The following is a 15,102-nucleotide window of genomic DNA, read 5'->3' as shown; positions in this document are numbered from 1 at the left end:
CAAGCAGGGGTAGGTTTGAGCCCGGCTGACCATTCCCAGTCAGGCCAGAGTCAGAGCACCGGTACACTCCAGCAGAGGCTCAGCCTCTGCCCTGTACCTGGGCAGTGGTGAGAGCTGAGCCTGTTCAGTCTAGAGAAGACTGAGAGGAAATCTCATCAATCCATACAGGTATCCCCAAGGGGTGTCAGAGGGTGGTGCCCAGCAACAGAACAAAGAGCAATGGCCATAAACTAAACCACAAGTTCCACCTCAACATGAGGAAGAACTTCCCATAGAGGGTGGCAGAGCACTGGGGCAGGTGCCGAGGGAGGGTGTGGAGTCTCCCTCTCTGGAGTCATTCCAATCCCACCTGGACATTTTCCTGTGTCACCTGCTCCAGGTGCCCCTGCCTTGGCAGGGAGTTGGCCTGGATGACCTCCAAGAGATCCCTTCCAACCCTAACAACTCTGTGATTCTGTGTCACCACAGGGGTGAACACCAGCTCTGCCCACCCACATCAGTCTTGGGGGGACACAGGAAGGAGCCCTGTGTGAGCAGCCAGGCAGGTCAGGACTGTGAAACACACCCTGTGCTCTCACCTGTCATGACAGCACCGCGACAGGAGCCGCACCCAGCGCCGTGCCCATGGCACAGCACCGTGGCATCAGGCCCTGGGGAACCTCCCAAGGAGACTCACTCCACAGTGCTCAGTTCATGACAGACCTTGCTGCTCACCTAGTCTGAGTTTGCAGGCAAACCTGCCCCAACAGGGTCACAGCAAACCCAACCTGTCACCACAGGGTACAGCAAACCCACCTGCCCCAACAGGGTCACAGCAAACCCAACCTGTCACCACAGGGTACAGCAAACCCACCTGCCCCAACAGGGTCACAGCAAACCCAACCTGTTTCCTTCAGTTATTATAACTAAAAAAAAAAAGATGACATGATTCAATTCCTAATGAACTGTAGCTGCTCCATCCCTGGAAATGTTCCAGGCCAGGTTGGATGAGGCTCTGATCAACCTGGGCTAGTGGAAGGTGTCCCTGCCCATGCCAGAAGGTGAAACTCTATGAGCTTTCAGGTCTCTTCCAACCCAAACCAGTCTGAGATTTCATTATCCTTCCACAAGGCAAAGTCATTCAACATGTGACAAAATAAATGTTCTTAAATGTTTTCCCTTGTTTAGGACATTGAAGGTGTTGGGCACAAGTACTACCTGGAAATGGAGCTGGAAGACATCCTGGACAAAGTGAGTTGAGACTGGTGTGACAACACACTCTGTGGGCAGAAGTTGGCACCACTGATGTGTACTAAACTCCCTGTATGCTGCTCCTGGCTCAGGGCAGGGCACACACCAGTTCCCAACACTTTTTACCATGTTCCTGATTTTTCTATCCTGCAAATGAGGTCAAAAAAGGCTCAATTATACCAACAGGGAACCCACCATAAAAGCCTTGACCATGTGTTACCTACACAAGGCAATCCTGGAGGGATGACAAGGACATTTCAGTGTCACTCAGTCTCACACTGACATTATTTGAAGCCACTACTCCAACTGAATAGCACAAGGGACACTGCACCTCAACCACTGCCCTTGCCATGACTGCAGAGAGAATAGCACCCTTAGACATTCACAGAAAAAACATGGATTTAACCTTGTCTTAAATGATCACAAATCTCTGTGGGGAAAAAAATGGCAACTCCATCAAAAATGCATTTTAGAAGTGCAAATTAATCACATTATACATCTGTTTAATCAAATCTTAATGCACATAATTAACTGTGCAACAGGACACTACTGTCAACTGCACTGCTGAGGTTCTGTATCACCTGGGCACCAAAAACATTGCTCCAGATGTGCAGTTCACACTTGAAGGAGAACTGAAGAGCACAGAGGAAGTGGATAAGGTGTTCTACAATCGAATGAAGAGCCTGGAGGAAGAGCTTGTGGCAGAGAATATACCAGGTACAACCAAGGGGTTGGGGTGAGAAGGGAGTTTTGGGACCATCCTTCATGGCTAGGAGCAAACCTGAGCTCAGCTGATGGTGGTCCAGGATCCACAGCAGGCAGGACCTGCTCTGAGCATGTGCTGCTTCACTGTCTCCTTTCAGGGGTTCTGTCAATCACAACTACTACATTTATTCCTCATTCCTGAAATCCAGGATTGTATGGGGCTGTTCTGGGAAACCACCTGCCACTGTCACCTCTTCCTGCTCACTCTGTGCCTCTCCTTGGCATAGAACATCCAACACCTCAACTGTACAAGGTTCTGCTCTTCCTTTAGAGCAACTCCTGCCATGAAAACCTTACAGAATATAAGTTAAGGGAAAGAAGTGGAGAACACCCTGGAAGTGTTCCAGGCCAGGTTGGATGGGGCTTGGAGCAACTTGGGCTGGTGGAAGGTGTCCCTGCCCATGGCAGGGGGTGGAATGAGATGATCTTTAAGGTCTCTTCCAACCCAAACCATTCCAGGCTTCAATGAAGTGGGAGGAAAACACAGTGGTGATATAGCAACTCTTCCAAGATGCTATGGAAGATCTGTGACACATGGAGGAAGTGACTTTAGCACCAAACTCTCTATGAGGTGATAAAGTTCTGTTAAAGACTCTTGTTTAACTCACAGTATTGGTTTTATTTGCCAGACAGCCACGGCAATGTGCCCCCTGACCTGGAGCCCATCCACCTGCTTGCCTGGGTTGCCTCAGGCTATGTGATATGGCAGAACTCCACTGAAAACACCAAGTTCCAACTGGCCCAAATTAAACATGTGAAGCAAGTGGTAAGTTACCATCAGTCACAGAATTCCACACTGGTTTGGGTTCGGAGGGACCTTAAATTTCATCTCATTCTTGGGATGGGGCTTGGAGCAACCTGGGCTAGTGGAAGGTGTCCCTGCCCATGGTAGGGGGTGGGACTGGATGAGCTTTAAGGTCTTCCCAACCCAAACCAGTCTGGGATTCCATGAAATAAAAAAACCAAACAACTGGCAGATATCATTGTACCTACTCAAATTAATTAACTGATTAGCTGTCACTACCAACAGGCCTCCTTGACTCCTCACCTGGAACAGGCTCAGCTGATAAAGCACTTTGCTTCCAGGGAAGTTATTATCAGAGCAAAATTCTATAGATTCTCCCAGTTTTCTCTGTTCCATCTGGAGAAAATGTACTGGGAGTTAAAAATAACTCCTAAAGGGATGCTCAGCTTTAATTCCAGGCAATTTTGTATCTGAGCCAGGATAAAGTGTGAAGAAAACCCATCAGATGAGAAGACTTCAGACCCTCAGAGCCCAAATGTTTTGCCACTCAGGAGAGCCAGTGAATTCCCTAAATTCAGAGTATGAAGGGAAGACAAATTGCTGCTGGGAGCAGGATTTGTTACCGTGTTGCTCCCTCTGATGGCACCTTAGAGCAGTTCACAGCTGCTGCAGGGTTGTGTGCCAGCAACATTCCAAAGGTTTTAACCCCCTCCTGAGGAAACTAGATCAATTTAAAGACAAGGCAGCCAGGAGCCTATTAAACTAACCCCGCTCCCACCTCTCTTGTGTAATTTCGTTCCTTTTCCCTGAAAAATACACATGGAAAGAGTATATTCCAAAGGCCAATGTGTTATTTTGTCACTCAGAGAATCACTGATAACCTGTCACCCACTGTTATGCCTCTGCAGTGTTCCAAATCTTATCCTATTGCCAATATTATTGAGGATTATTTGGCTTGACACCTTGAGAAATGAGGTGTTCCCTTCCCAAATGAGTTCCTAAAGTTGAGAGATATCATATTTCTTTAAGGAAGGAATTAGCAGTTATAAGCTTCACATTCAGCCTGTCCAAGGCTGTTATGGAGTCCACAAATACAAACCAGGATCTTTTTGCTTTGTTACAGTGACTAAGCTCCATCTGCTTTATTGTTATCACAACCTGCCAGTTTCAGCTGAAATATATCAGAGAATCTTGTGATAACCAAAGAAAACTGACTCACTTCCTTTAAACTGAGGCCAAGCCCCAAATTCACCTCTTTTCACCTTATCTTTCCAGAAAAGAACTGATGAGTATCTTGAATTTGACTACCTGGTTCTGCTGCATGAAATGGTGTCCCAGGTAAAGCCTTTTATTTCTAAAAATCCTGTTTTTTTGGTTGTTTTAACACTGGCAGCTGTGTTACACACTCCAGCTCAGGCACACTGATGGGGTGAACACAGATCTGATGTCTGCAGGTTGGGGAGCAAACAGGGTGAGGTGAGGGCCATGATCCCTGTCTGTCTCTTCTCTCTCTCCCCCTCATCCCTCTTTCTGTCTCTGCCTCTCCCAGCATTCCAGGAGACAACAGCAGCAATTTGCCACTATTTCTGGCCCTTCCTGGGAATGGCTGAGGCTCAAAACACTGATCCTTCCCAGCTTTCTCCTCTGGGGAGATACCAGTGCCAAACCAGGCAGGGATAAAGGGAAGAGGCAGCTGGCAGCATCCTGGAGTGCTCAGCTGCATTCCAGGTGGGGCAGTGGATGCTTCCATGCTAGAATACAGCAGTGGTGGTACCAGTAATTCCCAGCAGAAAGCATTCCCAGAGGAGTATTTACACTGTGTGCTGTTCTCCATCCTAATTTTCTGCTCTTTTCCTAAGAAGAACACAGAATAATTTGAAAGAGAAGTTCTTGATACTGAAACCTGGAATAATCCATCCAGGGAGCTCACTCCCAGTTCGGGCTCTGCTGCTTCCAACCCCTCTGCACTCTCACCTCAGTTGGAGCATCTACAGTGGGGTTAGTTCCTAAGTCTGCTCTGAAGAAGAATCCCTGACTAATTAGAGAGTAATTAGAGACTAACAGGCTCTGTGTGACCCACAGGAGATCATTCCCTGGCAGATGACAGTGCTGTGGCACCCCCAGCACGGGGTGACAGTGACCCAGGACAGTCACCAGCCCAGACACACCTCAGGAGAAGGAACCACCTGATCCCACCAGGGAAGCAGCTCCAGTGCTACTAGAAGAATCCTCCAGAAGGATTTGCAGCAGAATCCTCCAGAAGGATTTGGAGGGAAGGCAGAGAAGGTGCTGGGGTTGAGGATGCAATCAGGGGACAAAGAAATGCAACTGAACTTGGGTTGTGCTTTGATCTGATGACTCAAAGGCAATTTTTCTGCTCCACGATCAAATTCTGCATCTAAGTCAATCACTGAAGTCATTCCCAGGAGGATACTCACGGCACAGGGGCAGAGATGTTCTCCCTGAAGGCCACTTTGGGCTTCCCCATGATGCAGGGACATCCATATTCCCTCTCCATTCGCTGCAGGAAGAAAACCACAAAGAGTTAAGAGTTGTTCCATTGGAGCAATGCAGTGGGAATTAATTAATTAGCTTTGGTTAAGCAGTTTTTGGTTGTGGTTGGGTTGAGTTTTGGGCTCTTGGTGTTTACATAAAGCCAATTACTCAGTGTCTTTGACTAAGACCTACAGCTTTAGGCACAGCATAAATTAACTATTCTATTAAAGTAAGTTTTGCCAGACAAAAGCCTTTTCTTCATTCTGTCCAGAATTCAGATACATCTGTTGTGTTAGGTTAAAACATGGGTATCAACTGCAAAGAAACTAATAAATCACTGCAAGTAACTATTCCCTTCTCCTGCATCAGCTCTTATTAGGAAATGATACATTTTAAACCACAGAAATTGTGGTTTTCTGTAGAAATTACTATGATTAGTAGTAGTAGTAGTGCTGCTACTATTAATTCTAAGCAAAGGCTGCTAAAGCAAAGTCTAGTTTTTTAATACATTTTTAATGGATTTGAACTAAAAAAAGTCAAAATATTCCAGGCAGAAGTTTCCTTTAAATAGTTCACAATGGAACCACTGGAGAAAGAAAGAACCTTCACAAATGGACTGAGAAGTTAAGCTCTTCTCTAAGCAGTTGGAGGGAAGAGAGAGGAGGAAGGAAAGGAAGGAGAATTCCTGGCTGGAAAAGCAGCCAGAAGCAGAGCCAATGGAATGTTCTTCCCATGTTACCTGGGCATAGATCTCCAGGTGCAGCTCCCCCATCCCAGAGACAATGGTCTCCTTGCTCTCTTCATCAAAGTGTGTCCTGAACGTGGGATCTTCCCTGGTGAAGCGACTTAGGCCTTTGGAGAACTTGTCTAAGTCATTCTGGAACACAATCACAGACACAAGACAAGGTGAACTCAACACTCACAAGTCACACAACATCAAGGCCTCACATTTCCCTCTCACCAGCTGAGCACTTGTGCTCTTTGAGGTTCTGGCTTCCCTATGGCTGAGGGACACCATCCAACCCAGCCACATGTTGAGTTATCTGAGTGACAAAACACTTTAAACAATGCTTGGTTTTGCCTCTGGTTCCACATTTAACCTGCATAAAACCATAAAAGCAGCAAAGAGAAGGTAACTCAGCAAAGGTTGATCCAAAGGTTCCTACCTTGTTGGAAGGCTTCATGGCTACGGAAATGACAGGATCAGGGACATGGATGGATTCCTGCAGTGGCCACAAAAGAAGAGATGATGATTACCAACTTTTCCAACCAGATCCTGGTAAATCCCCATGCCTGAGGCACACAGGAGCAGGTGAACTCACCATGGAGATGTCAGTGCTGGTTTTATCAGTGAATGTGTCCCCACTGGCACAGTCAATCCCAAACAGTGCACATATGTCTCCGGCATAAACTTCATTTACATCCTTAGGGAAGGAAAGTTTATTGTTTAGATAACACTGAAAGGTAAGAGATGTTGTGGCTGTTCCATCCCTGGGAGTGTTCCAGGCCAGGCTGGTGGGGCTTGGAGAAACCTGGGCTAGTGGGAGGTGTCCCTGCCCATGGCAGGGGGGGGAACTAGATGAATTTTAAGGTCCTTTCAACCCAAACCAGTCTGGGATTGATCCTATATCTTACAAACTCCACCTGGTTTATGGAAGATACATAAATATGTGTTTTAAAGCTTGACATTAAGCTCCTATAAAAATTCCAGCTTTGATAAAATGCTCTGTAAATCTCTCTCTTCATTCAAAGGACAAAAGGGAGAGCTCAGCTTGGATGCCGATGTGTCCTAGTTCAAGGATGTGAAGCAAACAACATCTTGTGCTCCAGGCAGTCCTTACCCAGGTATAACCTCAGGCAGTGGCTCAGGGGCAAACCAGGTGGATCCACTCACCTCCATGTTGTCCGAGTGCATCCTCACGAGCCTTTGCACTCGCACTCTCTTCCCAGTCCTGGTGTTATAGATATAATCTGACTTCTTCAGCATCCCCTGATAAACTCTCACGTAGGTTAGCTGCCCAAACCTGCCCGCCTGGAAGCAAAATCCATTAGAGATCAGGCAGGATCATTCTGGGAGTGAAGATCTATTCAAAACATCGTTTGCACTCACCAAGTGTTTCTGGTTTGGATTTACACACTGGGACATGTAAATGAAACATGTCTAACAGCCTCAGCTTTCCCTTGGCTCTGAGATGGAATTTGGCGTCTCCTGCCAATCTTCTCAACTAGTTTTATCACCCCCAAACCTTCCCAAATACTTCTCGATTGGTGGGGAATTTGGCCAACCACTTTCCCTATGAAACCTGAAGTGTTGCTCTCTAGGCACCAAACATCTTTGCTTAGAACTCTGCACTTTTCCCTCTCTTACTCTCTCATATTCCACTGTTTTCAACCCCAGGATTTGTCCCTCCAAGCATTTGAAATAAACCCATAACCCCCCCAAAATATTTAAGTTTTAACTCAGAAAATCACAGAATATTTGAGGCACAAACCCCATTTGACAACTCCATGTTTGGCCCATTTGTGAGGTTTATGGTGGAAACCATTAAAAAGTTCAGTTGAAGTTGGGATTAAATATAAACTGAGTTTAATGTTTGCTCTGCTTAAGTTTTGGTAGCACTATGTGTTTGGAGTCACTCTGGAACTCCTCAGGAGGGAACACAGTGGGACTTACCTCCAGCTTGAAGGCAAGGCCGATGAAAGGATGGGAATCATCACGGGCAGAGTGCAACAGGAACTTGCTTTGGTCCTCAGAATCCCTTAAAAACAGAGATGGAGAGGGGGGTGAGGTTATGGAGCAAACACAGAAATCTCCTCTAAGCATTTACTGGCTCTAATTTGGGTGTCTCACTTCATTGTTAGCCTCAGGGAACAAGCAACAGGACAAGAGGGAATGGCCTCTGTCTGTGCCAGGGGAGGTTCAGGTTGGCTATCAGGAGGAATTCTTCATGGAAAGGGTTGTTAAACACTGGAATGTGCTGCCCTTGGAGGTGGTGGAGTCACCATCCCTGGAGCTGTTCAAGGAACGACTGAACATGGCACTCAGTGCTTTGGTCTAGTTGACAAGATGGTGATGGGTCACAGGTTGGACTTTGTGATCTTGGAGGTCTTTTCCAACCTCAATGACTCTTTGAATCATGTCCAAAGAATAAAATACTGTTTCAGATATGTCTCCCCTACAGGCCAGGATGGTTGTGTATCTTGGTAGTGATATTTCCTGCTACATATTACACTGCTTTGAAATGCTTTTCCATAGAATCCTGGAATCGTTTGGGTTGGAAGGACCTCAAAGACCTTCTAGTTCCAACTCCCTGCCATGGGCAGCAATACCTTCCACTAGCCCAGGTTACTCCAACCTGGCCTTGGACACTCCTTGCTCACAGATATACTCACCCCTGGTTAAGAAGAGCATAGTTCTCCACCTCAGAAGGATTGGGAAGGTATTCCAGGACAGCATCCAGCAGTGGCTGCACCCCCTTGTTCTTCAAAGCACTTCCCACCAGGACTGGGGTGAAGGACTTCTTCAGTGTTGCTCTTCTGATGGCAAGCTGGAAAATAGTGTATAACTCTCCTCCTGCACTGCAGAAGCCTGAGGCAGCTCCAGCCATCAGCAGCTCAGATTCTCTCTCTTTGCTGGTCATCTCCAACCCTGGAGCAAAGAGCTGCTCCCACAGTGTCCTGTACAACTCCCTGAGCAAAGGCTTCCCATAAAACCTGCTCTCCAGAATCCCAGAGGAGTGTGAGGGGGTTTTCCCCCATCTTAAATTCAACTTAAACATGAAAACGTCCAAGATAAATATAACGATAAACCCAAAATACTCAGAAAATGTTTGTGGATTCTCTGGTGGTAAAGTCAGGATTCACCCATTCTGTTTGAGGTGTCTCATTCCTCCTATTTAGTTCTGTTGGGAAACAATCCATGCTCCAATTAAGGAGAATAAGATGAGATCCTTCAATACCTTTATAATCTATGGAAAACAAATCTGAAAAAGGAAGTTGGGCAGGGAAGGGACACTTGGCTAAGTGCCCTGCTCAGTGAATCAGCAGGTTTGGTGCACAAAGCACAACAGAAGAACGTATAGATTCACCAACTCTCTTGGGAGTATATCCAGGGCATCCTGACAAACTGAGTCAGACAAAGAACTGCACGGTAAGCCCATCCCCATCCCTGGGAGTGTTCCAGGCCAGGTTGGATGGGGCTTGGTGCAACTTGGGCTAGTGGAAGATGTCCCTGCCCATGGCAGGGGTGGGACTGGATGAGCTTTAAGGTCCTTCCAACCCAAACTAGTCTGAGATTCCAGAGGTTGCCATCTCCCTGTGCTCACTGAGGCCTCACGCCAACCCAAAGTGTCTCCTGTCACCCTTGATAAGACATACATATGTCAAGAGGGGACTTTCAATCAGCTCTGGGGGTTTGCCTGTCCTCTGTATCCTACTGCAGGGTGGGCAACTCCCAGGAAACCAACAGGAGGTGGCTAGTGCCATGTCAGGCAAGTTTCAAGCCCCATGAAGACTCCCACTGCTCCCAGACAAGCTGTTCCAGCTCCCTCTGGAATAACACTCTGCCTGTGAGGCTTTTCCTGCTCCAACGGACTCTCCCTGTTCTACTGAATCCCATTTAGCCACTTGTCTTGGGTTACACACCCACGTGGGGCTATGGGGTGGGTGCAGAGGGCTCAGCACTCTGCTCCGAGGTCCATGTCCTACGGTGACACCAACACTCAGGGCCACGTGGGGCACAGGGGCTGTGTGACAACTGAGCCTCTGCACCTGTCCAGACCACAGCTAATCCCAGGGGAATTCCAGAGGTACCACTGGTCAGTCAGGATCCCTAGGGAAGGGCCTGCTGTCCATGGAGCTGGTCCAAAACAAGGGATATATGTGAGTGCTGTGCAGCCTCCATGGAGCTCATCCTGGAGCAAGCAGTGGCAGGACTTCCATATAGCTCATCTTCCCAGGCCTCCTACCCCTTTTATTGTATCACTGAAGAATCACTGACATCACAAGAACAAACAACTCTCAGCCTACAGCCACCTTTGTTGGCAAAAGGTGCAATTCACTCCCCCTGGGAGCACCTGAGCTCACTGAAGGGCTCTGAGCCCCAACCCTGGCAGTGTTCATTCCAGGTTGGCTAAAGCCTTGAGCAACGTGTGCTGGTGGGAGATGTCTCTGCCCAGGGCAGGAGGTTGGGACTGGATGATCTCTAAGGTCCATCCCAACCCCTAAAATTCTATGATATATTCCATAAAATTAACCATGTGTCACCTTTTTCTCCTCTTTCAAGCAATTCAATTCTCTCCCTTTTTGAAAACCATCTTTTGACCCATCTCCCATTCCACTTCCCTCCCAGCCCCCTGCTCTTTCCACCCCAGCTGGATGTCTCCGGTGCAAATGCAAACAAGAATTTCCTGGGCACAAAGACAATTCCCAGTGTCTCAGCAGGTGACTTGCTGTGGGATAGGAAGCAATCCAAAGCCATCAAGCTGCACCATGGCAAGGCAGCAGTGACAAAGAGTGAGCCTGAGCCATCTGCTGGTCCCCAAAGGACACAGGCAAGCTCGGAGTTTCCAATGGAAATCAAAAAGCCAATTGGGAATGGGCTCTCCATAGGGAGAGGAGTCCAGAAGAGGAGGCGACATAAGTCCAGCAAACAAAGCTTCTTTGTGAAGCATTTAAGGAATGGGGATGGGAAGGGAGAGGAGAGAGGGACACAAATGCTCGAGGAAGAACCTCAGTGAAGTTACCTTTAACTCAGCAGCTGTAGGAATCTTCTCCTCCAAGAACATCTCCCCAAGTTGATCATCTGAGTTGGCCACACACTCGATCAGCTCCCGACGTCTGTCTGCAGCCTCAGCTCTGAGCTCGGCTGGGATCTCCTCGAACCGAAGGCTCTGCCTACACACACAGGGACAACAGTCACCCACAAGGAATAAACCACCTGGATCAGCCTTCCCATCACTGTGCTGACCAGCCTGAGTGAGAAAAGTTCACTGCTGACATGGATACTGGGGAAAACACACTCGATCAGCTCCCGACGTCTGTCTGCAGCCTCAGCTCTGAGCTCGGCTGGGATCTCCTCGAACCGAAGGCTCTGCCTACACACACAGGGACAACAGTCACCCACAAGGAATAAACCACCTGGATCAGCCTTCCCATCACTGTGCTGACCAGCCTGAGTGAGAAAAGTTCACTGCTGACATGGATACTGGGGAAAGAATCACCTTATCAATTTGTAGCAGGAGAAGGTTCCTTCCCACTCCTAGCAGGAGTTGGCAAGGATGCAGGACAAGCTGTTCAACAGCCTCACCCACAGCTTATCTTCATCCCAGCAGGCCACACATGCAGTGTCAGATCCCATTATGGAGCAAGTCTCCTGTTTCCCAGGGTGGGAAGTGTGGCCACCAGCCCTCCCCACCACTGCAGGTGGCACCCAACTCCTGCTGCAGCCACCCATCATCAGGCCTTGCCTGTTGTCCCAACCCAGGGGGCTGGGAGAGCTGCCCTAGATCCTCAGCCCTACTCAAGCCACATCCCAAAATTCCCAGAGAGCAGGATTTTATCTCTGAAGAGAAACTATAGAAGTTCCTCAGGCAATGATCAGTTCCAGGCAAAGAAGAATCAAGTTTCACCACTTACCCAAGTGCCCCATCAAAATATATTGCTTTTTCTTCAATGAGGTCTATAATTCCTTTAAAGTTCCCCTCCAGCCCAATTGGAATCTGAACAAATGCTGCATTGTGCTTCAACTTGGATCTGAAAAGAGGAGAGAAGAGACATTAGCACAAGGAAAAAGTAGTTTCTATGTTTGTGCTCCAGGTAGTCCTTGAACAACATCTCACTGCCACAGAATCATTCTGTTTAGTCCTTTGGACAGAGACAAAAATTCAGCAATACTGATGAAAACCAGGAGTGGTTGCCAACCCTCTGCATCCCAACAGGCACAGGGAGCAGTTCTCAGGGGAAAAGGGCAAGGGAAAGTGATCTGGAATTGATTACTTGATTAAAAGGAGGCAGGGGAAACTGATTACTTGATTATGGGAGTTGTTTCTCCCTTAATGACTATGAATGTGTATCTCATGGATCAAATCAGGCATGGAAAGGCTGCAGGTATCCAAGTAGGACTTTAGGTATCCCAACCACCCCTTGTCACCTCCCTGCTGGAATTTCAGCAGCTCATGTGCTGCCAGGATCTCAGGAAAATCAAAAGCCTGATTTCAAAGTGGCTCCAAAAATGGTTCTATCAACAGGATAAATATCAAACCCTCAACTCTGATCACTGCAAGTCTTGGCTGGTACTAATATTTGGGGTTTTGGAGAAAATAGAGACTTTTGAACCTCAACTCAGGTGTTCTCCTCCAAGCTGCACTACAGACGGCATAAGAGGACCCTCTCCAGCATTCCAAGCATTAACCTGCTATGTCAAAGTCCAGAATTCTTTCACAGACCACTTAAATGGTAAATACCTGAGCTGCTGCACTGCCCTGGCTGGGTTGGAGCCCATTCTGTCCAGCTTGTTGATGAAGGTCAGGAAGGGCACACTGTAACGCTTCATCTGCCTGTTCACCGTGATGGTTTGGCACTGAACTCCTCCCACAGCACACAGGACCAGGATGGCTCCATCCAGGACTCTCAGGGATCTCTCCACCTCAATTGTGAAGTCCACATGGCCTGGAGAACAAATAAAAGTCACCCTATCATCATAAATGCAGGCAGAAAGGAGCAAGAGCCAACAGAGTCAGACTCCAGCCAGGCACAGTCACATCAGTTCCAGTGACTGATCACAGAATCTCAGACTGGTTTGGGTTGGAGGGATCTTAAAGCTCATCCCATTCCACCCCCTGCCATGGGCAGGGACACCTTCCACTAGCCCAGGTTGCTCCAAGCCCCATCCAACCTGGCCTGGAACACTCCCAGGGATGGAGCAGCCACAGCTTCTCTAGGCAACCTGTGCCAGTGCCTCAGCACTCTCACAGGGAACAATTCCTTCCCAATATCCCACCTAAACTTCCCTCTGTCAGTGCCAATCCATCACTCCTTGCCCTATCCTGACAAGGAACACAAAGATGCACCATGTCCTCTGTATCCATGAAGGACCAGCAATCCCAAGGTGTTCAGAGCTGCCTTTACCTGGTGTGTCAATGATGTTGATGTTGGTGTCTTTCCACATGGTGTAAGTTGCTGCAGACTGGATGGTGATGCCACGCTGCCTCTCCAGCTCCATTGAATCCATCACAGCTCCAACGCCATCCTTACCTTTCACCTTTGGGGAAAAAGAAAAGGAAAAAGAATTAGTCCATGACGTTTACTAAGAATTCATGCCCCGTCCCTGGGAGTGTTCCAGGCCAGGTTGGATGGGGCTTGGAGCAACCTGGGCTAGCGGAAGGTGTCCCTGCCCATGGCAGGGGGTTGGAACAAGATGAGCTTTCAGGTCCTCCCAATCCAAACCATTCCATGATTCTATGAGCAGGAGTAATGCTTTAGGTACTGAGCATCATCTCTTGTGAAGAAAAGCAAACCTGGCAGAATTGCTTTGAATTCCTGAGCTACAAACAAACTTGATTTATTTTGCTGCTTCATCTGCAGCTTTAATGTATTTTGCTCTCCTGAGGATCATTCCTGAAAGAGGTTAACAGTCCTCTCCAGGAAGTGATGTTTCACTGCGAATTTAACAAGAAAAAACACTTAAAGCTAAGAATTATATCCCTAAGTTCTGTTTCTCACAGGCATCTTTGGTTACATCCAAAGAGTAATTTAACTTCCATTGTACATTTAGCATGGAGAAGGTAAAGTAATGGCAAGGCTTGAAATAGGATGTTGTGTGCTCTGAAAGAGGGAGAACATTGCAGTAAGGGAGGGATTACATTCATCAGGAGGAATTTCTTCATGAGAAAGGATTACTAAGCATAGGAATGGGCTGCCCAGGGAGGTGGTGGAGTCACCATCCCTGCAGGTGTCCAAGGAACTGGATGTGGCACTCAGTGCTCTGGTCTAGTTGCCAGGGTGGTGATGGGTCACAGGTTGGACTTGATGATCCTGGAGGTCTTTTCCACCCTCAATGATTCTAGGATTCCACCCCTTTGCCTTTCACTTCTTTTTAAAGCAGTCTCAGGGAAACAAGCAGAATTTTAGGATTCCTCTTTCAGCTTGGCTAGAAGAGCTCAATGCACTTTTCCATAGAGGTAAACAAGTCCCACAACACCATTCTGGGACACACAGCTGTGTTCTGACCTCGTGCATCTGTGCTATCCTGCCCGTGTAGAAGAGTATTCTCTCCGTCAGCGTCGTCTTCCCGGAGTCGATGTGTGCTGAGATCCCGATGTTCCTGATCCGCTCATTGGGAAGGACTCCTGAGGAGCAGTGCCTGCAGCAGTTCAGGAGGAGCTGGAAGGCAAGAGGAGGTTGCTGGGTTAGCCAGGAGCAGATCCAAACTGCTTTCCTACAGCTTCCGGCCAGCTTTTAGGTTTAGGAGTTACAGCAGTGACAGGTTAATGGTTGGACTCGATGATCTCAGAGGTTTCCTCCACCTGCTGATTCTGTGATCATGGTCATGCAAAGCCAAATAACCTTTCCAGGGTCACCTATGTGCTCTCCTCACACCCAAAACCACCCTGGGCAGCCCCACGTTACCATCCCACTGTACCTTCTCTGTTTACAAAGAATCATCAAGGTTAGAAGAAACCTCTAAGATCATCAAGTCCAACCCTTAACCTCTCACAGCTGTAACCCCTAAACCCTATAACACACTCCCCTGCACCCATATGTGAGCAGTGGCTGCACATGTCCCTGCAGCTGATGCTGCACCTTCAGCCCGATCTGTGCTGCCCTTCCACCACCTCCCAACCCTCACAGAATCATAGAATCAACCA

General features: G+C 47.9%; 2 protein-coding genes across 2 annotated transcripts; one reads left to right on the top strand and one right to left on the bottom strand.

Annotated features, from left to right (window-relative positions):
• Window positions 1–1,167: 1,167 nt before the first annotated feature.
• On the top strand, window positions 1,168–4,930 carry LXN (latexin; the record flags this gene model as incomplete). Its single annotated transcript, XM_009072292.1, has 5 exons — window positions 1,168–1,230; window positions 1,773–1,947; window positions 2,625–2,761; window positions 4,016–4,078; window positions 4,823–4,930. Coding segments are annotated over 5 exons (546 nt in total), but the record flags the coding sequence as incomplete, so codon positions are not given.
• Window positions 4,931–5,174: 244 nt separating this feature from the next.
• Window positions 5,175–14,617, bottom strand: GFM1 (G elongation factor, mitochondrial 1; the record flags this gene model as incomplete). Its single annotated transcript, XM_009072291.1, has 12 exons — window positions 5,175–5,261; window positions 5,976–6,113; window positions 6,403–6,459; window positions 6,559–6,660; window positions 7,131–7,268; window positions 7,911–7,995; window positions 8,630–8,784; window positions 10,981–11,131; window positions 11,873–11,989; window positions 12,700–12,904; window positions 13,364–13,496; window positions 14,465–14,617. Coding segments are annotated over 12 exons (1,521 nt in total), but the record flags the coding sequence as incomplete, so codon positions are not given.
• Between the last annotated feature and the right edge of the window lie 485 nt (window positions 14,618–15,102).

The sequence above is a fragment of the Acanthisitta chloris genome, unplaced genomic scaffold (genome assembly GCF_000695815.1).
Source record: "Acanthisitta chloris isolate BGI_N310 unplaced genomic scaffold, ASM69581v1 scaffold21713, whole genome shotgun sequence".
Classification (NCBI taxonomy): domain Eukaryota; kingdom Metazoa; phylum Chordata; class Aves; order Passeriformes; family Acanthisittidae; genus Acanthisitta; species Acanthisitta chloris.
This window is presented reverse-complemented; position numbering and strand designations above follow the sequence as displayed.